Below are 26,170 nucleotides of genomic sequence, written 5' to 3' on the forward strand. Positions count from 1 at the left end.
TGATGAAACATAAAACCAACATGACAATGAAAATAAATTCATATTTTTTTCATTGACTTTCCTGATATACTTGTATACGCATTGAACAGAAGTGGCAAAAATAACTACTGCCGAATGTCACAGGACAGAGCCCATTCAGACAGCTTTTCGTCACAAAGCTTCTTTCAGGACTTCCTAGATAATTCAGAATGTACTTTTGTGCAATGCTAGTAGCACCTAAGAAAACTCCCTGACTATTAGAATCAAAGTGAAACTCATAGAATTCATTATTTGGCTATATTGATTTTTCATGCATTACAGGATCAGCCTGTGGAAGCAGTGGAGTTTCTGCATGGCACTGTATCCCTGTCTCATTTAGGCTGAGGTTTTAGAAATGTGAGGTCTCAGAACATGGAAAGGCTGCAGGAGGCAGTAACACTCCTGCAGACTGAGGTGTTAAAGCAAGTTGGTAGTTCCAAAATAGTTGGCAACTTCTGGTTCCTTCCAAAAGGCCATATAATAGTTTCCTAAAAAACAACACTGTTTCAGGGAAATGACTAATCTTATCTTGATTAATCGATGAATTTGCATTAATAATTGATCTGCTATATTTCTGAAGCTTGTGGGAAGCATACCAGCACAACTCAAATAGGAGGATTGAAGGGCATTCCTGAGACTTAACAGAACCATACTGAGTAGCTGTTGGAAACTTTAGACCTGACCTGGAGAGACGTTTCCTCTCACGGTGCTGTGGGACAATAACTGCAGTGGTAGCCCAGCTTGAAATAATTTTAGCATAAGCATTAAGGATCAGATTCTGCATTGTCCATAACCCTTCCAAATTACTCTGTTCAAAATGGTGCTAATAGTGTGCATATTCTTCATTTGTGAATAGTATATACTGATTTTTTTTTTGTTAATAGGAAAATTATGTATGAAATAGTCCTTGCAAATCCTTGAAGATTAATTAGAATTCTTTCTTCCTCCCTGTCCTCATAGATTGAAGGTCTGAAGAAGATAAACTCTGAGCTAAGGCAACATGTCCTACAACTTCTTGATAAGAAGCAAGCAGTGGGAAGTCAAGTGGATAGATTCACCTGTAAAAATGATCACCTGTGTGAAGAACTGGCTGTAATTGGTGAACTGTCTGAGCAGCTGGAAAAAGAATTGCTATTGAATACTGATGATAAGGAGCTAAAGGCAGCAAAGGTGGCTACTTGTTAGAATTAATATTTTAACGTTTGTTGCTAATATTACAGGGCACTGTTCTGTTTTGGTTACCTTTTGGGCTGAATTTCTAGCTTTCACCTCTGTGTTGGAATATATTTGCTGGAATGAAGGAAGAGTGGGTGGGTTCTGGCATTTTTGGTATTTTTTAAGTTCAATGATTAAAATCGTGCAGTTGGAAAGAATGTAATTTCAGTGAAAAGTGTTTTTGATTGCACAGGAAAATGGAAAATGACATTCTATGCACATGTAATTATGTGATGCAGTAGTGGTCAGATAGGAGAAAGCATATTCTTTGTTTGCCATTAGTGTAACTACATCCTTATTTCTTTAGCCCATACACTGCCCCTGATTTTGGCAGTTTCTCTGCAAGACAGTCCTGGGAATAAGCATCCCATGCTTCTTTTTCCATTCACTCTCTGAGAGTAATTCAACTGTTACTGTTTCTTCTCATCCTGAACTGCAACTTTTAACTGCTTGCCTTCTAGATTAAGTTTATTTTTACTAAACAGTATGTTTTCAGCCTAGTCAAACTAGAAAACACGTACAAAATGCTCTTTTGAACTAGAACAATTGAAGTAAAATGCTGGATTTGCACTAACGATTATACAAAATTAGTGTGTCTCTTGCTCTTGATTTTTTTTTATGGTAGATTCAAATTCGGAACCAGCAGAAGACGATCAAGAAGCTGGAACACTCAGTGAAAACACTAAAATCTGTGAGTTAAGCATGTATCTATATATGTAACTATGAAATCAGATCACTTCCACATGAAATTAATACTTGTACGAGTGAATTTCAGTTTGTTTCCACTGATGATTTACAAGTTATAGAATGGATAAATATATCTTTTATAATTTGTAATTCACTGTCTCAAGCTGGATGGGAATCTTTCTGGTTTGCAACTAGCCGCTAATGATTCTGCTTTTGAGATTTTTTCATAATTTTTTTTCACAAAATTGCATACAACTGTTTTGAATACCTTGTAAATCACTCGCAAAACAGAAAGAAGTATCTTTTTTTTTCTTTATTTTTTGCATCTTAATATTCTGTCTTCCTTAAGGTGTAACAGTGCTACTGGAATATTTTGAGATGTATACAATGTCATAATTGTAAAAATATTTGCCATTTACAGTGGTAAATCTAACTTAAATTAACATTTGGATTTATTAAATGGACTCATTCACTTGCTTCCAGTATAAATTGATGGGGATTTTTTTATGTGTTCAAGATAATAATTTCTTAAGGTAATTTAATGTGGCATATGCCACAATCCTGCAAAGAATACCCTATGGAAAAAAAAACCCACTCTGATGCTGTAGAGCTTACTGCTCTATTACCCTGGAAAGATTTCAGTCCTTCAGCCAGAAAATTTGGGATGTGACAGCTAGACTGAGAGGTTTAGGTGATTAATTTCTAACTTTTCAGGGATTTAAAGGCATACTTCTGCATGCGTCTTAACAAAAGTAATACATTTGCAGAGTTTAGTACTCTCTAGGTGCTTAAACTCCCATGAGTCAGGTACTTCCAACCGATAGATTGTAACGGAGAAGGGTGTGCAGTCTTGAACATGAGAGTTGCAATTCATCCTCAAAATTTGTTTAAGGCCCCTACATGACTTCCTGTATTTCAGCTATACTTATTTGCACATTACTTTATTTCCATTTCAGAAATTTACCTTTCATGGATCTTAAGCAAACATAGCAGCCTAATGTCTTTCATATTTAAAAATTCATTCATTCCAATGCAAATCTTAATTGCCTTATTTTTCAACAGATATTTTCCAAGTTAATTAACATTTAGCTTTTGTGTTCTTTTCTGTCCTGTTAGCTCCATTCTAAAAGGATATTCAGATATATTTTGCAATATAACAAAAAAGAGAAAATACAGACATTCAGAAGTTACTTTGAAGTATTAAATGGATAATTATTTTAATTAGATATCTGCTTCATCTTTATTTTAAACAGTGTGTTTATCCATTTTACATTGTTTATCCATTACCAAAGCTCTATTTCAGTGAACGAATTCTCTCATTTTTGCACTTGCAGGTTATTTTACAAACAGAAGCTGAAATGAAGCAAGGGAGGTCACCTTCAAAGCTTGATGCCTTTATTAAGACATTGGAAGAAGACAGAGACTACTATAAAAATGAGACTGAGAATTTGCTGAAGATATTTAGGAACACATTTTCAAGTCCTAAGCGAACCAATACTTGTGGCGGCATACTAAAAAAAAATTCATCCGTCCAGGTGAGCTTGGGAAAACACTTTGAAAAGGGAGGAATGCATTTTTAGAATGTTGGTTTATCTTGTGCTAAAATACTAAAGCTATAATTAGCAGGAAGAAAAACTAATTGATAATAAAGGAAAGGATGCTTAAGATGGGAATGGGCCAATAATGGGAACTTCCTCATACTGCATGCATGTGTATCACTTTAAGTGGTTCCTCACAAGTGCTCACAATTTAAGTAATTGTTAACATGATTGTCAGTACCATTAGTGATAGACAGCTGCTGCTCAAACTAAATGTGGATTTTAGAAGATGGTATGTATATCTGGTCTCTAATACTAAGAAACATATATGTACAGTCTTGACTATCTAGAAGGTACTAGGTTGGAGTCTTATTAAAACTTTCATAGAAGTTTCCAAACCAGATTTAATAAGTAATCATATCGAGTTTTGTTTCTCTACTTTAACCTTATATCATCATATTCTTTAAGGGAGTGGCCTTTGCTCCAGATGTCTTGAAAATACTGAGAGAACGTGAAGAACTTAAGTCAACACAGAAAAAATATGAGCGCCATATAGCAGAAATTCAGGGTAACCTCAATGTTTTAACAGCTGAGAGGGACAAAATGGTCAATCTTTATGAACGGGTAATTTAATTTACATTTGTATGATTAATTAAAATAACTCAAGGTCACGTGCAAGAAAAAAAAATCCTCTTTTTTCACATTAAAAAAAGAGCAAAGCATTTGTTTAAAAAACAGAAAAAAGCTATGGAAATTCTGTGATTGGTATGTGTCAGATAAATGCAAGTTTGTAAGTGCTGTCATGAGTTAATGATGCTTTTCTAAATAAAAAAATATACACACAAATCATTACTTTGATATTGTACAGTTTCTCTGATGCTCTGCATTACCACCCCTATGCCACAGTAATATATTACCTTATCTAGTCTGTATTTCTCTTATGTTGCTGTTTTTAAAAACAGGCACAGCAAGAGATTTCCCGACTTCGTCAGGAAGTTATCAAGTGCCCAGGGAGTCCTAAAGCTACTGCAACAGCTCAAGCTATGTTAAGACAAGTGGAGATGGAAAGGGCTGCAGTACTGTCAGATTTTCGAAGGATGACTACAGAACGTGATAGCCTCAGGGAGCAGTTAAAGGTTTGATTCCAGCCTCCCCAACCCTGGTTATTTTAACCTGTAATGAAAACTACTTAGTAGTGTAATTAAAGTGGCTAAAGACTTCTAGTCCTGAGAGTTAATTGTGTTACATGTCTGTGGTGAGTTCAGACTTGTTCTGTATGTGGTTTTGTTGTTATTTGATACAGATTTCCCAAGAGACTATGTTTAATGAAAAGGCTCATTTGGAACAGAGAATTGAAGAGCTAGAAGCTACTATTCAAAATGTAAGAGAAAATAATTATTTATGGAACTGTAAATGTAATACAGATGATAATCATGGTAAATCCTGCAGGACCAGCCTGACTGTATTCTATCAGGAAACAATAGGCTGAGAGCAGTGGATGTTCTTCATCAAGACTGTTGACACTGTTACCTACAGTGTTCTTGTATCCAGGTTAGGATGTTAAGGTCTGGATGGGTGGGGAAAAAACTTGATTGGATGATCAGTTTTATGAGGTAGAAGTTAATTTGGCCTGGAGACTGTTAACATGGAGCACCACAGGGATTCTGAGGCCTGTCCTGTTAAACATCATTATCAGCGACTTGAAGGAGGCAACAGAATGCATGCTCATAAGGTTTGCAGATAACACCAAGTTAGAGAAAACTGTTGATACACTCTAGAGCAGGGCAGTCATTCACAGGGACCAAGACAGGTAGGAAAAATGGAAAACAGGAACTTCTGAAGTCCAACAATGATGAATGCCAGCTTCTGAATTTGGGAAGAGCCACTGGCAGCAGTACAGATTGGGGACCAATGCGTGTGGGAGCAGCTCTGCTGAAAAGCAAGCTCTATATGAGCCATCAGTATGCTGTGGTGGCAAAGATAGCCAAGAGTGTGCTAGGCTGTGTGAACAGGATGCACCCAGTAGCTTGAAGGAAATGATTGTCCTCATTTACTGAGCACTCATTAGACCACATCTGGAATATACCACATCTTATTTTGTCACCATGGTACAAGAAACACAGTGCCAAAATGGAGTGAGTTTAATGGAGGGCTCCCACAGTAGTTGCAACTGGGACACTTTCCATATGAGAGGAGTTTCCAGGAGTAGAGGTGGCTTAAGGATCTAAATCTTACCTGCCAGTAATAATTGAGAAGTCAGAAGTGGGCTTTTCACACCAGTGCATGGTGAAAGGATAAGAGCAACAACGGTAATCAGTTGAAACAACAAGGGTTCAGGCTGGATAAGGAAATACCTTTTGCTCATGAGGACAGTCAAGCAGTTCCCAGCCTTGAAGATGTTCAGGACTGGACTGGACAAAGCCCTGAATCAACCTGACCTCAGAGCTGGCCCTGCTTTGAGCAGGAATTTAGACTAGGGACCTCTTGGAGTCTGTTCCAGTGTGTATTATCTATGATTGCATCCTGTAAAGCCTGATGCTCCAAAACCAAATATAATTGTACTGTTCTGGCAAGTCCTATTTAATATGGCTTAAATTATTTGTGTATGCAATTGTTTGCTAATGTACGGTGCCAAACCAGAAAATTAAAACATTAGTTAATATAAATCTTAAATACATTTACAGTCTTGATAGAACTTGTTTTTTTAATAGGTTAACATTGTTTTCTCTTGTGTATCTTTCTTCTAGATCTTGTGGTTATAAATTCTGGTTAATTCTCCTCTTCAGCCTTTTAAATCCTACAAAGCTATTAAGTATAGTTCCATGGATTATAATATTAAACTGAGTGCATCAGCGATGAAGAAGGCACTGTAGGTTTAAATAGCTCTGGGTTCTCAAAGTAGCAAATTAGCTTCAATCACATGATTGAAATACGATATGTAGTGAAAATTGGTAATAGTCCTGGTTTAGGTATGTTGTCTTATTTCTTCAGTTCTTTTGGTGCCCTTTGAGGGTGATACATCAATATGAAATTTATGGCACTAGTATTGAAAAAGTTACTGTGTACCAGAAGCTTACTCACTTGCTCTTTAGAAGTCTGACTTCTGAATATAGTAATACAGAAATTAGTACTGAAACAATCAGTAAATGAGGAGAGGGATGAGGTGAGAGTTTCTTACCTTTAAAGAGCTGTTTCAAATAATTTAGAGAGGACAGTTCTTTGAGTGGTGTTAAGTGTGAGCATTTTAATAAACACGTCCTTCTTTAAAGTGTAGATTTGAAAGTAGCTTTGCTGGAGTCTGTGTGAGAGTTTTTGAACCTGTTCTTTCTTTGAGATACAGACCTAAAAGCTTCATGGTAGTAACTTGGTGATATAGTGCTTTCTGCAAATGTTTTACAGTGATTTCTCTATTCATATCTCTATCTATAACTTAGTAGAGGCCTAAAGTCATCCCAAACTGGGATTTCTCCCTTCATACACATAGTAATGATCTCTGTAAGTTATTTTGTGCTGAAAACTTTCAGTATTGAACAATACCAAATATTTTTGCCCTTGGGCACTATTACCAACAAAAAATTTACATTAATGAATTAAAATCTTCCCAGAGATCTGAAAGACCAGAAATTGATTGTCCTTCAAAGTAAGTGAAAATCATATTTCATCTCTTTGCCAACTACCTTCAGTAGACTTGGAGTCAGCCCCGAGTAAATGAAATACTTGGACATTTGTTCTTCAGTAAAAGATTTGTGCTAAAAACAGTAGAATTTGAATCAATGGGAGAATTTCTGCATAAATCACCTTTTTCATCTTTTACCGTTTAATTACATTTATAGTTAGAGAGTGAACGGTTAGAACAGGTGTCCAAAGTGACGCTAATGAAAGACACCATCGATTCTCTGGAAACTGAGATCAAAAGATTGGCAAGAAAAGCACTGGACTCTGAAGCTGAGCTGAGCCAACGGGAAGCTGAATATGTTTCACTTAAGTAAGTCAATGTATTTAATTGCATTAGTTTGTTGAGTAACGTCAGCCTATGTTCATTTGTTTTCATAACTGTTGTATAGCTCAAATGCAAAAGAATTTATGATAGTTGTTCTTATGAGCCATCCTTCTTTATGGAATTAAATTGGTTTCCTAGTTGCTTATTTATATGTAAATGTTCTCAAGTTGTTGATATTATGATACGCTGAAAACCATCTTCAGAGAAAACGTAAAATTCACTCTAAGAGTTAGGAGCTTTCTATTAGAAGCTGCAGAATTTGATGGGTTTTGGTAAATTAAGTATTATTTTTTTCTCTAATTTTTTATTATTTTTTATGAAAGCAAACACATACAATAATGAGTGTCATGTATAGTTAGTTTCAGACATCCTTTTCTTAGTCTTGGAGCTTTTTCATGACAGGGAAACCCTTGTATAAAGTTTATAGCTTGCTGCTCAACTAGAGTTACTAACCATGTTCAGAAGCATGTAGCTGGGACTAGACTCAGTTGAAGCTGTTAGGGATTAAAGCACAAGTCAGTGATAAATCACAGTCAGATCTTGAACAAGTGCAAGGTAAAAAAGGATAATTTACTGACTGTAAGGAAAGATCAATCACACGTGAAGTTTGTGCAGAGAGATATGAGGGACTAGATCACAGACTTAACTATGCCACAGAGTGAACAGACTACAAGAGAAGATACTGTGACTTTTTCCTCTTGTATGTTCTTAAATATAATTTAGTTAGGCAAACACTCTCTTAAACCTATGTGTCCTTACAAGTGACTGGTGTAGGCAACACCAGTTGGGTATTGTAGGATTTTTTTTTTTGTTGGATTTTAATTGGTGGTAATGCTGGGTGCTAGAATCGTTAATATTGCTACATGATTTAAACAGATGACTTGGGTATAACTCGAAATAGGACAGACATTCCAATGTGTGTCCCAAGTGAGGATTTTTATTTTCATAATTTTTGAGAAGTTCTCACACTTGTAAAAAATACTTCTTACTTTTCTGTGATTCTTTATAAGAGTACTCAGATTGTAATATGCATAAATTAAGGTTAACATTAATAAAATATCCCAAGTACTCTAAAATATACAGAAGAATCTTCCTTTTTCTTAACCTTTACAAGTTTATTGACATTTCAAAATGGAAAAAGATCTTAATATGTAAATGTCTGAATTCTCCTGTTTAATGCTTCTGCTTTTCCAGTTTATTAAATGAAAAGACAGAACAGAGTCTTTCAGAGGCTCAGCAAAACCTTGTTAAGAAAAAATATGAACTGCAAGTTGCTCAAGAGAAAATTACACTTCTGGATGAAAAAATTGGTGAGTGACAGATACAATTTTTATAATTAATTCAACTAACATTCAATATGCTAGTTGTTAAATTGCTGCTCTTTTTTTTCTTGTGGGTTGAAAGAAAAAATGTTGAATGCAAATAAATAGATTTTTGCCAGTTTTAACATTCCAAGTGCAAAACATTAGTTTTCTTTTATTATTGGAAGGATTTTGCATTTTAAAAGTACGTAACCAAGCTCTTGCAAGTAAGCTTCAGTGACAATACATTTTGTCAGCTGAACAATGCATGTTGGTATATGGGCATATCGTTTTGATTTATGATCCACTAAGGAGGTGGAAGCACCTGTCAGCACCGTAAGATAATGATAATGGAATCAAGAAAACATCCTTTTTAGTATATATCTGATATTGTATGTTGCATGTTTTTTATATTATGGGAGTAAAGGAGGTGGATACATGAATTATTGTTCCTGTAGTACCAGGGATTATGTTCTCACTTCTGAAATAACAACAGTATTGTGTTAGAAGTGTTTTAGTATTTTCTATACATGTAGTTGACATAATCTTTTCTCAAATGCAGTGCTGAATTTGTGAAGGGAAAGCAAAGCTAAGCTATAGCTAATAATAGCTAATGTTAGAGCTGACTGATGCTATTAAATATCTTGGGTTTTGTTAATTACAAATTTAAAACTCAGGTTATTTGAATTTAGATATTTTGTTTGGGATGAACATTCCATTCAAAGTGAACTTATTTGTGTTTTTTTTTAGTGTTTTGGTTAGGGTGTTTAAGCCACTCCTGAGAAGGCTAGAGGCAAGAATGCTTTGTCCACATTAAAATATTTTGTTTTAAAAGTCCTATACTTCTATCCCGATAGTGGTACAGTAACATAGGGACTGAGTGTTTGATAAGCATGTCAGTCTATGTCTTGTTGCATGCATTTGGTCATTCCCAGAAAACGCATCTGAGTTTGTGTGTATTTTAAGCCTAAAAAAAAAATAATTAAAACATCAGTTCGTTAAAGCTGAATAGAGACTTTTTAGATTTCATCACCTGAGTTCTCACATAATCTGACTGAAGCATGTTCTAATCTAGATTCATGAGCATTTTTCTTTACTGTGAGGCAAGTCCAGGCAAAGAATCTTGAAATTAATGGAGACTGTATTGTGCTGTTATCCTGTGACTACAGGGATAACAGTGGAAGATGCTGAAGGAGAGGAACTACAGTGTAGGTATGGGGAGAGAATGTACTGAGAGAAGAAAGCCAGGAGGTTTCAACTGCAGTATAAGTAAGGAGAGGATACGGAGAATAAAATTTGGATAGGGCAGCATAATCCTAGTGAAATAGGTAGGTGAAGTAAAGTTAAAGAGCCAGGATACAAGTGAAGAATAGGGATATTAGCTTGTGCGGGACTGAACCCAGGACACTGCTGGACAAGAATTTACAACGAGGAGGGTTGGTTGCCAGAAGAGACTATAAGTATGAAACAGTGAGACTGGAAGTTAGTGAATTGAAATACAGGATATAGATGTGGCACCAGAGAAACCTGGGGCAATGTGGGAAGTCAGAGACTGCAAATTAATGAAGTGAGGTGAAGGAGTGAAGAAGGATCAGAGACATCCAGTGAGGAGAGCTAGTATGAAGTGTGTAGGAAAACTGGAAAGATCCTTGCAGTTGGATGACTAATTCACAGATTTTGGGTAGGACTTGGAGCTATGGACACAAACTGTGATTAGAACTTGTGGGCAGAATACACACAGAATATGTGGGACTTGAACAATACAGAATATTTGGAACTTGAACAGTAATGCTGAAAGCAGGAGAAAGATTGGCAGTGAAAGGAGATTGAGATGGAAAATATCGTTTTAGGAGGCTTGTATTAGTAGGGAAGGAGTTTAGGATGAGAAACCTTAAGACGTAGGACTGTCCAAAATGAAGATGAAGCATGAGCAGCTAATAGTATCTTCTTGGATAGGTAGAATTGGAAAAGATGGTTCTAAGATGGAAGGAAATTTTGTGCGTCCACTAGAGAACATTCTCCCATTTTGGAGTCTGGAATGGAACTAGCAATTTCCAAGTCTTGTGTTACCTTCTTTTGTCAGCAGATTAATGTGTACAGCAGTATAGTTCCCCCCATGCTTGTCTTCTCTGTGACACATAATAGGAATCCAAATTATGTTTTTTGTTTTTCACACAAGTAATTTATTTCAGAGTCAAACACAAAGAAGTTTGGAATCTGAGTGTTACGGTTGTCTGTACTGTTTAATAAATAAATCCGAATTTGGGTGGTTGGTTGTTTATTTTTAACTTATGGTACTGTTTTTAATTACACTATCATGTGGTATTTTTCTATAGGAGCCTTTGCACGAACTTTTGCAGAATTTTGTAGGGAGTAAATCAGTGTTGTCTAGTGAAGCAAGCTTGTCTGTCAGATCTTCTCCTTAGCTGAGAATACAGTGAATAAAACAGGTAATTGCAGAAAGAGAAAGCACATACTGTTTAAACTGTTAAATAGTACTGTGCAGTATTTAATGATATTGCTGTCTGCACATTAGAATTTTGGGGTTATGCACATTCAGCTTTTCAGAATTGCTCACTAACTATGTATATGACCTATTTTCAGAGTGCTTGATTTGATACTTTGATTATTCATTTTCAGGAATGTTGAGCACTCACAGCTGTGACAGCAGTCCATAGTTGTATTTTTTTGAAATGTAATACTTTCTATCCTGAAAATGTTGTTCACAGTTTGGGCATCCAAAATAATCAGATAACGCTTTCAATTGATCTTAGTGCCTGCATTGCTCTTCTATAAATTGGTGATAACACACCTGTCCTGGGTTCAGCAGTAGCAGTCATTTTTCTCCTTAGCAGCTGGTGCAGTGCTGTGGTTTTGACTTTCAGCCTGGGAACAATGCTGATAACACCGATGGTTTTAGTTGTTGCTCAGTAATGTTTACTCTGACCAAGGACTTTCTGAGTCTCATGCTCTGCCAGGGAGGAGGGGAAGCCAGGGTGAGCAGAGACAGGACACCTGACCCAAACTAGCCAAAGAGGTATTCCATACCCCAGCATGTCATGCCCAGTAAAGAACAGCAGACTGCCACGTGCAGCACCTCACTTGGATGTGTCTTTAGTCCTGGAAGCTTGACTACCCTACGTTCTCCTACAACTGGACTTTGAGCTTGTTTGGCGACCAGGATGGGATATGAACCCGTGCAGGCAGAACACAATGGATTAACAGTCCATCGCCTTCACCACTCAGCCACCTCGTCACAGTATATAAACTAGGGGCAGTTACCTGGAAGGGCTAGATCAGTGCTTGTTCGGGCTGGGTAATGGTTAGCGGGTGGTGAAGAAGTTGTATTCTCTTCCCTTGTTATTTCCCTTATTATTATTATTGGTGGTAGCAGCAGTGGTTTTGCATTATACCTTAGTTACTGAACTGTTCTTATCTCAACCTGTGGGAGTTACATTTTTTCGATTCTCCTCCCCATCCCTCTGGGAGCCGGAGAATGAAGGGGGGGTATGAGCGAGCGGCTACATGGTTCTGGGTTGCTGGCTGGGCTTAAACCATGACAATACCCTTGCTTAGAATCACAGAATGGTTGAGGTTGGGAAGGCACTTCTGAAGGTCACCTTGTCTAACCTCCCTTCACAAGCAGGGCCACCTACAGCCAGTTGCTCATATCCAGATGACTTTTGAGGGGCGACTCCATAACCTCCCTGGGCAACCTGTTCCAGTGGTCATTCAACCTCAGAGATAAAAATAAAGTGTTTCCTAATATTCTGAGGGAACCTCCTGTGTTCCAGTTTGTGCTCATTGCTTCTTATACTGTCACTGAGCTGAAAAGAGCCTGCGCTGTTTGCATTCTCCCTTCAGGTATTTATGTATAAGACCTCCCTCCTCAGTCAGGCTAACCACTTCCAGCTGTCTCAGGTTTTCCTCATAAGCAAGATGCTCCAGTCCCTCATTCATCTTTATGGTCCTTTGCTGGACTGTTGCCAGTATGTCCATGTTTCTGCCATACTGGGGAGACCAGAAATGGAACCATCACTCCAGATGTGTCTCATCAGAGCTGAGTACAGGTACTGCCTTGACCAACTGGTAATACTTTCCCTAATGCAGCCCAGGATACTATTCATCTTATTTGCACTCAGGGCACATTGGTGGCTCATATTCAATTTGGTGTTCACCAGGACTCCCAGCTTTCCGGCCAAGCTGCTGTCCAGCTGGGTGGCCCCCAGTGTGTATTGGTGCCTGGGGCTGTTTCCTCCCCAGGTGCAGGACTTTCACTTCCCTTTTTGAACTTTGAGATTCCTGTCAGCCTGTTTCTCCAGCATGTCAAGGTCCCTCTGGATGGCAGTATGACCCTTCGGTGTATCAGCCACTCATAACAATTTTGTGTCATCAGCAAAATTCCAGATGATACATCATCGAGATCATCAATGAAGATGTAAAACAGGACTGGACCCAGCATTAACCCCTGGGGTATACCACTAGTGACCACCTGCCAGCTAGAGTTTGTGCCACTGATAAACGACCTCTGGGCTTGGCTGTTCAGATAGTTTTGAATCCATCTCAGTGTGTCCTTATCCAGCCCATATGTCAACAGCTCATCTCTGAGTTTCTTATGGGGTGTCAGAGGTCCTACTGAAGTCAAGGTAGATAACATCTACTGCCCTCCTTCATCTACCAGGCCAGTCATTTCATCACAGAAGTTTGTCAATTGGTCTCCTCCCCAGGATGAAGCCATGCTGACCACTACTGATTTTCCTGTCTTTAATGTGCCTGGAAGTGTTTTCCAGGATTAGCTTCTCCATCAGAATTTTCTTTAGAGCCAGATTTGAACACTGCCTTCTTAGCAGGTTCCAGAGCCATACATCCGAAAATATGAGATGGAAATTTGAGAGCCTTTCATCTTGTGTTTTGAAACAAAAAAAAAAAAAACTGTGGAAAAAACAGAATGTGAATGTATGCTATGATGTACCTGGAAGACTGAGCTACAGATCATCTTACTTCCGATGTTTTATCTCCTGGAAGTGATTAACAAATATCATTCAGTGAGCCCAATTACACTGATATTTAAAAAGTAATTTGCAGCCTGCATGATCTTTATGAGATGTAAGGTTCATGGTAAGAAGGGTTTCTGTAGTCCTCCTCTGAGAATGCAATGCATGTAGATCAAATAAGGATTGATTCTCTAACCATTTAAAGGTAAATGTAGTATGTAACACCTTATTAGCTGAATGAAGACAGGGAGAGACATCTTTTGGAATTTGATTTTGTAATGAGTAGATTGCTTTTTTCATTATTACCTTTGCAATTTTAAGTGGTGTTTAAACTTACAATTACATTGCTGTCACTTTTACATGAAGTTTGTTTGAATAAGAATGTTATTTAAGAAAAAAACAGCTACTATCGGGATATCAGTCTCTCTTACTTCATCAATCTATATGCCATGGTCTGCATATTGCTTCTGTCTTATAGTAATTCTGTTTAAGCCTTTATTGTTATAATACCTAAGAAAGTTATTTTTAATTATCTAAAAATTTTTTGTTTTGATAGATTTTTTTTTTCAGACAAGTAATTTATTATCAGTTGGATTATTTGTGTATTTTTAAAAGGTACATGCTTCAGTGTTTTCTTGAAGGCAAGGTATTGCCATGTTCTTTTATACTTTGGAGGTGTACCAAAAGAATTTTTATTTCAAATGGGTTGAATTAATATAAATGAGTCCTTTCTGATTGTTTCCAGATAACTTTTCAAGACAAAGTCTTGTACAACAAGAGGAGATCAGTGCTTTGAAAAGAACAGTTGTGCAGCTCAATAAAGAGAAGGCATCTATACAAGGCTGTGTGGAAGAAGGAAGAAAAAAGATGGCTACTTTTGAGGAAAGCCTGGCAACTAAAGTATGTTCTAACATGTAAACAGTCACGAAAAGTAAATGGGTAAAGGATCTGTTGAGTCATCACACTTATATTGTCATGTACAACAGTGCTCAGTGATGACCTAGTTCTGCTCCAGTTTCAAGACAGCAATAAAACTTACATTGACTTCAACAGCAGTAGGTTTGAGCAGTGTTGGTCATCTCATATTTGGTGTTTTGTATGGTTTATACTTATCAAGAGAAGAGACTTCAAGTACTTTTTTCTGAAGTGGAGAAGAGTAAATTAGCCAATAAATATTTTATAATAAAATTTAGCCTAAATTCTTCTTTGGGGTCCACTGATGTTAAATATGTAGGGTGCTAGATAATATTGCCTTTGTTGTCATTGAAGAAGCACCTGAATTACATTCCTTTCATCTCAAGGTATATTGCACAGTGTGATTTCAAACTATGTAATGAAGCTGCTAAATTCTTTGTTCTGAAACATTATTTTTCACTTCAGCTAAAGTCACCTGGATATTGACTTAGGATAAAATAAAGAAGGTAATTGTTAACTGTTTTGATTGTTAACTCAAGAATTTGCGTTGATTTTTAACAAAATCTTTAAGAAAACATATGGCAGGACAGGCTAAAATCATATTTCCATAAGCACTGACTTTGTATTTTTAGAGCTGTAAATTGTGAAATGGTGTCCATTTTAGAGAAGAGATGGCTATCTCACCTCCTCTGTGTCTTCACTGGAAGACATTTCCTTAGCCTATCTATGTCTCTTTTAATATCTCTACCCAAAGACAAGGGAGTAAGTAATAAAGTTTGTGATGGAATTCTTGTTTTAGCATTTGCAAACTACCAGAGTTTGGTAGTTTATTCATTGTAGAAAAGTTGTGATAACACATCTAATAAGCAGAAGACATTATTTAGTTCTGGGAGTGTGAGCCAAGTGCTACCTTTACAATCACAAAGGATTAAAAAAGGTAATTAAGACCATTATACTCTGCAAACGATAATATTTGTTCCTTTATTTGCCAAACTAGATTATTGGAATTTTCAGCTCTAAAAAAAAAATACATGATGAAACTTAGAAAACCACAGTCCATTTTGCACTAGTTAAATTAATCAGCTAGCTGAACAAAAGGAAATAGAAATAATATTATTTTATATTTTTTTCCATTTTATACTGAGGAGTGGCAAGATGTTTATTTTAATTTTGTATTTCTTTTCAAGGATAAAATAATTGCAGATTTCAAGATTCTGATTTCTGATTTGGAGCGTTCCATAAAGTAAGGATGAACTGTAAGACCATTATCAAATTTTTCATAACTCATTAACTCAAAAACTGAATCATTGGATGTACTAATGTATAAATATTTTTTACTTATTAAAAATTAAAATGTTACAGCTTTGTTTCATGATTTGCAAACTTAACCAATGGTAGAGCTATCATCTGTATTAGGTTGGGCACTATTGTCATACCTGAAGGATTTTTTTATTTGCTGTATAGAAAATCTTCTGAAGCACTTTGTGTCTGTGAGAAAGATATCACAACTTTGGATCAACAGCTACAAGAAACCACCAAAGAACTTGCACAGGCTAACAAGAACAGAGAATCATTAGCTCAGGAGAATGACAGGTTACAAGAGCATCTTTCTAGTGTTAAGCAAGAAAATCAGGTATATTTGTACTGAGAACCCTTGACTAAAAAGAAAATGGTGCATTTTTAAAGTCCTACATAGAATTGCTGGCCCCTCATCAGAAGTAAATCTGCAAACTAGTTTTTAAGCTCATTTGTCAAACTCTGATTTTCCCCTTATTGCTCAGCTCACTTGTATAGTGAGGACCAGCTATTCTTATGTGATGGTTTGGATGTTTATCTGAGGAACAGCTAATTAATGCTTTTTTTGATCTTCAGGTAAAACCAATGTGGCAGTTATAACTATTGCTTATAAGGGAAAGTACTATAAAGAAGGCAACAACTATTTCTTATACTGTACTGTGTCCTAGAGTATTTAAAAGCTTTTGAATTTGACTTGCTAATAATTGAACACAGTATACATTCTAATAAGATTCAGAGCTTTGGCAATAATATTGTATTTATGTTTCTTTAAAGTGGCTTTTGGATAAAAGATGCTGGAAATATTTGGTTATATTACATTATCTACTGTGGTACTTACCTGAGTGTAGTTCCTAATGAAAGTAGTTAAAATACTTAAACTGAATTGTCACTTTATGCACACACAATGCTTCTGCATAACTGTGTTTTCCAGTCAGCTAGAATTTTAGCTTAAATACTTGCAGAAAGTTCATCCCTGTGTAATGTTCCGTTTTTTCTTTTTTTTCTTCAACTTCTCGCCTTCATTTAGGCTTTCTGATACTTGGTCTTTCTTCTCTGCTCTTATTCTACTGCTTAGGATGTCTGGGAAAATACATTATGGTTTTCTGTTCCTTTAGAAGCACCAACCAGTTTTGAAGGAGCAAATTAATTTCACCTGATGTTAGGTATATAAAAGTTTTAAGTTATTAAGGCTCCCCTTTAAGTGAAGAAAAGTCCTTCAGAAGGAGATTCACCCCATCACATCAGTTTTTAAAGTGATTCATTTTACCTGTCTCCCTTCATTAAAGAGGAAACATAGCTAACATGGATCAGGTGCCTAATTCTGCACTGCAAATATTAGGTGAGACAACTCTCATTATAAATAACTACTCTTTCAAACATAGTAATCATTTCTCTTTGGTGCCTCTTTGAGTATCCTAGAGAAGTCAAGGTTCATAGTAGCTTTCACCACCAAAGGTACTCCAGCGAATCACTATTCTTTACCTTCTCTCAGAATCACAGTTGATACTGATGAGGTCAGCTGCTACAAAACACAGCCTCCTGTTGCTTTTACCTAGTTTTGAAAGCTTTATGGTTTTCTTTGTAATGCCTGGATGCTTTTAGAAGCAGTTAGAAACAAAAAAGTCTTAGCCTCACGGGATCAATTACTTCTTAATAGGCTTGTCTCTATAGTATGTATTTGTTCCTCTAGGTGCTTCCATTAATTTAGGTGACACTTGAAGTATTTAAAGCAGCATTCTTGTTTCTTCACTTGGGCTTACTGGAAAAGTTCAGAGACTTCCAGAGTACCTTTCTCAAAAACTGACAGCTTTTTTTTGCAGCAGGAATAGGGGTTTCTTCATAGCCTTCTCCACACACAACCCCTCCACACCTTCTCCCAGTTAATGCAGTTGAGTGTGCTAGTAATTTTGTAAGGAAGAAAAAGTTTCTGAACAGAGCAGTTTCAGACAGCCTTTCTGCAGTTTTTTCCTCTTTCTGTTCTTGTTCTCAAGCAATAGTTGTGAGAAATTCTGTCCCTTTTCCTCATACTTGTGCCTTTATTTCTCCCAATTAGGAGATAACCACTTAATTAGGTAATTCTTTTTTTTTTTTAGCTGTCTTCTGCTTTTTCAGATGTGGGCTTTTGAGAGACAGTAACATGTAAAGAGAGGGAGCTGAGTCTTGAGCCCTGCTCCTTAAATGGGACAAGCTCTTTTGTTATGACCATCTAGCTTCTACATAAACCATCGATATTTTCCTTCTTGACTGCTACATTCATTTATTGGCAGTTTTCTTCTTCTTAAAAAGATTTAGCATTATTTGTAAGTCAAAGAAACAAAATATTTTTGACAAATGCAAATTTTGTTTATAGAAATATACATGGTTTAGTTTTTATGTAGCCTTTAAATAATGAGTTAATAAAGCCCTAGGCATTACATATGCACTAATGCTTTTCTTTTTTTAAAGGTACAAACATTATACATTATGAATCAAATCTTTCTTCATAGGTACTGTATAAAAAACTAGCAAAGTACCAAAATGAGCTTGATGATATGAAGTTGAAAGTGCAGGATTTAAACACAGATACTGTCAGGCTGAAGGATGTTCTGAAGTCTAAAGTGAGTATATGGATTAAACCTGTTAATAAAAGCTGTTGTTTTAACTAAAAATAAAAATGTAACAATATCTCTGTGGAAGAATTTGCTTCCTAGCCAAAACTTATTTGCATTCTACTAATATGGATTTATTAAATACATTTTCTTAGCTGTTTTCGCAGCATACAAGTAATGCAGTATATTTAATTGTGGTTTTATATACATACACACACACATATATATGCATGTGTGTGTTTATTAAAGTTAAAAATGCAGGTAGTGAATAATGCAGAGACTTGGAACTCTTTTGTCTTTATTACCATATGGGATTAATTTAAAAAGATATTTCTGCAATATATTTGTATACATCATATTTGTAATGTTAATCTAGCCATTTTTAACAGATGTCTTTTGAGCATTAAAACGTGGCCATCTTGAACAAAACACTGGTTCCTGAGAAGTCGCTTAATGTTTTGGCTAAATGACAGAGTTTTCAGTGGAAAGAGAACATTCAATATCATGTCATACCTGTAGATCTATACATACCCCTATTTTGTGAAGCTTACTGTAAATTATTAAGCAAACAAGCTTTATGTGTTAGGAGAGAGAGAACTGTGAGCTTTTGGAGAATTACCACAAAGCCCGCGAACAAGGACAAAGTTGGGAAGCAAAATGCCATCAAGCAGAAGCAGATTGTAGCTCTGTTAGACTGGTACTGATCAGTGCAGAGTCTGAGAACTGCAAGTTGAAAGAGAAAGTGGATTCCCTTGAAAGAGCGATGGAGCAAGTAAGTTGAAATTGTTCTTTCCATAGCTCATAGGTCATAGTGAAATTGTTCTTTCCATAGTTCATAGATCATAGTGAAATGATCTGGTAGTATTTTAAGCCTGCAACTGTTTAATGATGCCACTTCCCATATTTAGAGATATTTGCAACAATAAGCTGTACTGTTTGAGTTTATTTAATGGCATGACTCCACTAGTTACACTTGGAAAAAAATCTTAAAAAATAGTTGCATATTTTGAGGAAATAAATATGCATTATAAATTATAAAATGCTCCCATGTGTGGAATGACAGAAGGCATAATGTTGCACACAACTCCACAGCATACCTGAAACATACCTAGTGCTTTACCACCATTACATTTCTGTCGCTGCTTTTCTTGCTTCTATGTTTTCAACCTTCTTTTCACTGCTTTAGATGTCCCAAAGAGCCTCTTCCCACCTGAAGATCTGCAGAACTTGGAGAGAAATGCACAGCATGGCTTTAGAAATACATTACAAACGTATAAGATATCATCTGGTTTTCAACTGTTACAGTTTTTGTTGCAGATCATCTCTGCTTCCTAAATACCATGTAGGGTAGGAGGGCTAGCCATGCACATTCGATACTCAAAAGGAACTAAACTGCTGCTGTTCAGAAAGTGAATAAAAGCATAACAGTAGCAAAACAACACAGGAAGATTTTGTGGCAGACTGATATTTAAAAAGTATAATGAAACTGGTACATGGTCCTAGTTTGTACAGTGAGCCTCAAATGAATAGAGATTTCATAGGATCATAGAATCATAAGATGGTTTGGGTTGGAAGGGACCTCAAGTATCATCTAGATCATCTTGAAAGATATCTCAGAGTTTACATTTAGTCACTAAGCAAGCAGAATACCTGAAGTAGTTCATTAGCAAAGAAATTTGACATGAACTGTAAAATACTTGACTATTTTAGGAAGTATCAATATTTCTTTAATCAATTTCCTTAATTTTCCCTGAAAATCAATTTCTGTTGAGCTTTTGTTTTTTACAAAACCTACAAAATTAGTGTCTGATAGGCAATTTTTAAAAACTCAGCTTGGATAGACTCTGAAAAATTGTTCATACATACTCAGATTACTTAGATATTTCCACTATGATTCTATCACTGTCCCATCCATCCTCTGTTCCAGCTGAGTTTCTTGTTCTTTACAGACTTCTAGCATTCTTTTTTAACCTTTATGCCTTTTCCAAACACCATGGGTAAAGCTGCTATTTTTTTCATACCTTTCAATCAGCAAAGTTTTATCAGCTATGTATAGCCTTTCAGATAGGGCTTTTATTTTACACAGTATTCCAATGCAGAAGTCTGCAGTACTAGATTGAAGTATATATGTATATTAAGAAATGGAAACTAAACCTGATGCTGAATAATACTGTTCTTTCATTGTTTCTAATACTGTTTATTTTCTTATAACTTATGCTGTCTACAGATTTCAGTATTCTTTTGTTCTGAAATACAAAAGCAGAATATCAAAACTGTTTTATCAGCAAAAGAACTAGATTTTTGATTGACAGAAAATTGTATCTTTCTGACTGAAGAAGCCTTTTAGCTTAGTACACAAAAAGTTCGAGTTTTGCTTTGGAGAGTGAAAAATATTCTCTCCCCTTGGCCTATGATCTGAGTTCTCTCATATCTTCTTTGTTTGAACACACAAATGGTTCACACACAACATGCAGATATTGGTTTGTCATATACCAGGTATCATTTCCTGCATTTTGGCTCAGAAAAATGTAAAACTTCTTTAATGACTCTGTCTACAGAATCCATTGATCCATATAGTTCATACCATTTTGTCATTAGCATCAAATGCATTTATATTCAGATATATGCATTGTGTGAATTTATAGATCTCACACAGGATTTTGACTAAGGGCAAATATAACACTAATTATCCATCTTAGAGTGAGGGCAAATTTTGGTCACTGATTCCAGACTTCCTCTTTTTCTTTAAAGGTTATTCTAATATGCAGTGATCTTAACTAACACATCTAAAACTTTTAAATTTTTGTTTAGCTGCAGAGCAAGTGTCAGTCATCCTATTCTGAAATAGAGCTGCTGAGAAAACAACTGGGAAATGAAAGAGCAGCTATCAAAAACCTGGAATCTTTGCTTGTGTCCAGTCGTGAGGAAGAACTTCAGTCACAGATAGCAAAGCAAGAAAAAGACTCTGCAATTCAGTTGCTCAAGAAACAGCTTTCTGCAGCAGAAGATAAACTGTGAGTAAATGACCAGGAGAATATTGCAGAGTTCTTTTTTCATTCTTCCCAATTGTATAGGTAAACAGATACGGGTTTATATCTAACTGCATTTTCAAATGGCCAATGTATGTTGGTTACCTTAAAAGCAGAAAATACCAAAAACCTTCTTTTGATTCCTCAGCTATACCCTAACAGACTTTTCTGTGTAGTGTTATATTTCACTCAAAAAATATTCTTGATGTTATTTGGATGGTACAGCTGCCCTTTTAATTTTGGTTAATCATATTTCTTAACATACCTGGAGGATTATGGTTACTATCTAATTAAAGTGTATGGGCTTTACAGTGCTGCGCAGAGTCGAGATTTTACTCAGCTCAGAAATAGAGCAGTTCAGCTAGAGTTGGAGCTGGATATGACCAAAAGACAGCTGGGGACTGAGCGCACTGAAAGGCAAGTGTATGTTTTTGTATTGTGTTTCCTGCATCTAATTGGGGTGAAATGCGATACAGTACTAAGACTAATCAGTAGGATAAACAGCAAAGTTCATCTTTGCTGTGCCGTACATCTCCTGTGTCTTCAGAGGCTATTCATGTCGCTAAGTTTAGACTGTTCAGCTGTCTAGGTTCCTTTTATAGCCAACAGAATGAGACACTGAGATAAACTGCCCTCTGGAACTGATGGATTTACGGTGGGATGGATTGCTTTCCTGAACATGCTCATCTGTCTTCACTCACTGATACTGAAGCCTGTCTTGATCTGTAGTGGAAGTCTAGGTGACTAGTTGGCTATAAATGTGATTTATTGTCTACTAGTTTGACAATATGAATGGCAGCTTTTGGCTACACCTGTACTAGTGAACTAACCCAGGTCAGAGCATTGACTTGAGGGGTACGCACAATGTATACTTATCCATATGGTTTAATTGTTAGTACACTGGAATGATTTTGGCCAGTAGGAGCCAGCATTTTACCGCATACTACTTGAGGCACAGAAAGTGTTTGGGATGGTTCCCAAATGGCAGGATGGCCAAAGTAATGTGGGCTCTTTGGTTTGGGTTTTCTTGCTGCTGTTGTTGAGGGGTTGTTTGATTGGTTTGGGGTTTTGTTTTTGTTTGGTTGGTTGGTTGGTTGTTTTTTTGTGGGTTTTGGTTGGTTGGTTGGTTGTTTTGTGGGGTAGTTTTTTATGGGAAGAGGATACGTACAAGCTATTTCATTTGATTTGGCTACAGTGCCAGAGAATAGTCGCTGCCTGCTTCATGAGTGAGTTTATCTATGTAGTCCTGGTGTCTTAAATAGTTTTCTTATCTGTGAAACAGTAGTACTTCTATATTTCATGGGTTTACTGAGTATAAAATATTACAGTACCTGGCATTATTTTGAGTATATAAATGAGATGGCTAAAAGAAGCAGTTTGATGTGATTGTAGCACAGGTCTGAGAATCAGGTGTCTTGTTTAATTGTAGTAAACTACTTTGTTATTACTCCATTCTTTCATAAGTAGGGATGAAGGTTTTGGAGGGGACATCTCCATACCTGAGGTTAGATCTTTTAAAGATGGATATCTTAAGTGTCTCAGTGTATGTTTCAGTTTCAAATTAGATTCTGCTTTACCCTGAAGTCACGGCAAAAACTGCAGAACTTTTGGATTAGATGCACAAATCATTTTAAAAGCTGTTATCATTTGTCTTTGCTCAGCTCATAGAGTGAGCTAGAATGCATACAAATACAGGAGTGCCTTTCTTTTAAAAGAAATTTTCAGGCTGTTGTTTCTCTACAACCTCTGTATGAGTGCATCCATCTCATGGCATATGGGTGCTCCTTGGTAGGGACTGCAAGTGTTTCTTCTGCAAGTGTTTATTGGCAGAAAGCTGAATCAGCTTCCATACATAATTTCTTCTCCTTGTTAAGGATAATTTGCTAGTTGAATGGTTACTTATAGTTGCAATAATATCAACACTTAGTTTACAGTTGGTTATAAACCAAACATTAGAATGAGCCTATCTATGCTGAGGCAAAGATTGCCAGTTTTCATTCTTGAAGAGAATTTCTCTTCTACTTCAAGAGAATTGCAAATGTAATTAGAATCGTAGAACAGATTCATAGAATAGTTAGGGTTGGAAAGGACCTTAAGATCATCTAGTTCCAACCCCCCTGCTGTGGGCAGGGACACCTCACACTAAACCATGTCACCCAAGGCTATGTCTGACCTGGCCCTGGAACACCGCCGGGGATGGAGCATTCCCAACTTCCCTGGGCAACCCATTCCAGTGCCTCACCACCCTTTCAGTAACGAGCTTCCTCCTTATATCCAATCTAAACTTCCCCTGTTTAAGTTTGAACCCATTACCCTTTGTCCTGTCACTACAGTCCCTAATGAATAGTCCCTCCCCAGCATCCTTATAGGCCCCTTCAGATACTGTAAGGCTGCTATGAGGTCTCCATGCAGCCTTCTCTTCTCCAGGCTGAACAGCCCCAACTTTCTCAGCCTGTCTTCATATGGGAGGTGCTCCAGTCCCCTGATCATCCTCGTGGCCCTCCTCTGGACTTGTTCTAACAGTACCATGTCCTTTTTATGTTGAGGACACCAGAACTGCACACAATACTCCAAGTGAAGTCTCACAAGAGCAGAGTAGAGGGGCAGGATCACCTCCTTTGACCTGCTGGTCACGCTCCTTTTGATGCAGCCCAGAATAGAGTTGGCTTTCTGGGCTGTGAGCGCACACTGAAGCTGGCTCATGTTAAGTTTCTCATCAACCACCACCCCCAAGTCCTTCTCTGCAGGGCTGCTCTGAATCTCTTTTCTGCCCAACCTGTAGCTGTGCCTGGGATTGCCTTGACCCGGGCGCAGGACAATTACCTGAATTGTTTTGGAAATAACAAATCTAGGCTCCATTACACAGTCTGTAAGTCAATTGCAAAAACAGTATGCAGAAATCTTAGATAGCAAAGACTGAAAAGTTCTCATATAAAAATCTGAAATTAGATTGAGCTGTCTTTGAAAGGCTAGAGCTTTTTCTTTTTTTTTTTGCCTTTTTCATAAAATCAAACCAGTGTCCCTTCAATGTCTTGTAAAAAGGTTACAAGGATTCTATTTCTTTTCTGTTTTTCCTCAGAAAGTCATGCTTTTACCAGAGCAGGTATCTATCTCTCATGCTCGCAAAGAAAGGTATTAAAGCATCAAGGTGGCTTCTTAAAGCCAATCTGTTTTTCTGGTATTGGCAAGTGAAAACCAGAAAACTAGACAGAGAGGATAAAAAACCTACCATTAAAGTCACTATCATGATAGTATGTAATGGAAGCAGCAGATGTGAGTACTGACTTTTTTTTTGTTTTTGTTAAAGAAGTGGGTAGATGATATCCTTGTTCTAACACTGATTTAGCTATCTGTGTTAATTTACTGCCTTGGTGCAGAATGAAGTAATACTTCAGATTAGGAGGTGGAAGTGCAACACTGTCAGGCCTTGAATGAACACCAGCAGAATTATACCAGGAGGTTTAATCCATCTGTCTGAGTTTTTCTTTACCAGTTAGGAAAAGCACCTCCCCATTCCTCTCATCCTCCTGACTGCAGAAGCAGTTTAGACTCACATGGGGACAGCAGGTTTGACTTTTTGCCCTGTTCTGATTGTGTTGACCAAGCATAGCGACTATTAGTCAGTTTTCCAATGCAGTATCAGATCCCATATACTTCCTCCTTGTATACCCAGATGCAGGAATTATGGATTGATATAATACCCAGACCCCACTCCTTGCAGTCAAAATGACTGGACTACCATTCTGAAACTTTTCCACTGGGAAGTCCAGCATCTCTTAAATACACACCAGTTTCATGGCACTTCAAGTAGAAACCAGTCTACTGGCCTTGCCAACTCAAACAGCGCAGGAATACTGCAATCAACACTGTTAATATCATTGCTGATTTTAGTGATTGTCCTTATTTTGCAGACTAGTGAATAATGCTAAAATTAGGCTAATTCTCCCTGGAGATTTTTACAGTTTTTAAGAGTTTAACCTGCAGCAACCATGGCTAGCTTCTCTCTTTTAGGGGAAACAGAGGCAGTGAGTATGTAGATTAAAATCTGTCTGAGTAATACAGAGAGTCTGTCTTCCAGAGAAGTGTATGATGAACATCACAACTCCTTCTAAAATAAAATAAAAAAGCTGAAAATCTTAAATAATAAAAATAATCACGTTAATGACTCTGAGATCATTTTAATGATTTTTGAAAAGTGCTTAGTCTCACCGTAAAATAATGTTTATATAGGGAGCGTATTGGAAAGGAGCTTCAACGTCGGAATTGTATGATCTCATATCAGTTAAGCTCTACATTAAGAACATCATCACCTGAACATTCCCATCCGCCATTGCCTGACTGGTCTCTGGAAGAGTAAGTGGTTTAACAACATTTAAGTTCCAAACATTGAGAGGAGAAAAAGAAATAAATTAAAAAATAAAGGGGTGAACTCTGGTATTTCTTGTTGAAATAATGACTGAATTTCATTGCTTCAAGTAAAATTACAAGAAGATTCAGTACCACAATATTTTGATGATACTCCTTTTATTTTATTTAGCTGTATCAAATAGCAACTACTTACATGGCAATGTTGTGGTCATAAATTCTTC

General features: G+C 36.8%; 1 protein-coding gene across 1 annotated transcript; it reads left to right on the forward strand.

Moving 5' to 3' along the window:
* Positions 1-390: 390 nt before the first annotated feature.
* Positions 391-25,938, forward strand: TSGA10 (testis specific 10). The gene is made up of 16 exons (XM_034074644.1): positions 391-444; positions 979-1,188; positions 1,859-1,924; positions 3,255-3,455; positions 4,421-4,594; positions 4,762-4,839; positions 7,292-7,443; positions 8,653-8,768; positions 14,499-14,653; positions 15,856-15,911; positions 16,133-16,301; positions 18,451-18,561; positions 19,139-19,324; positions 21,364-21,566; positions 21,894-22,002; positions 25,816-25,938. Exons 1-16 carry the CDS (start codon positions 391-393, stop codon positions 25,936-25,938), a joined length of 2,163 nt encoding a protein of 720 aa, XP_033930535.1.
* Positions 25,939-26,170: the final 232 nt, after the last annotated feature.

This window comes from Melopsittacus undulatus, chromosome 2, assembly GCF_012275295.1.
Source record: "Melopsittacus undulatus isolate bMelUnd1 chromosome 2, bMelUnd1.mat.Z, whole genome shotgun sequence".
Classification (NCBI taxonomy): Eukaryota; Metazoa; Chordata; class Aves; order Psittaciformes; family Psittaculidae; genus Melopsittacus; species Melopsittacus undulatus.

Coding starts and splice junctions, on each gene's coding strand:
- TSGA10 (XM_034074644.1), top strand. CDS start 391: ATGGAAAGGCTGCAGGAGGCAGTAACACTCCTGCAGACTGAGGTGTTA. Junction 4,595..4,761: donor GCCTCAGGGAGCAGTTAAAG/GTTTGATTCCAG, acceptor TATTTGATACAG/ATTTCCCAAGAGACTATGTT. Junction 21,567..21,893: donor TCTGCAGCAGAAGATAAACT/GTGAGTAAATGA, acceptor TGGGCTTTACAG/TGCTGCGCAGAGTCGAGATT.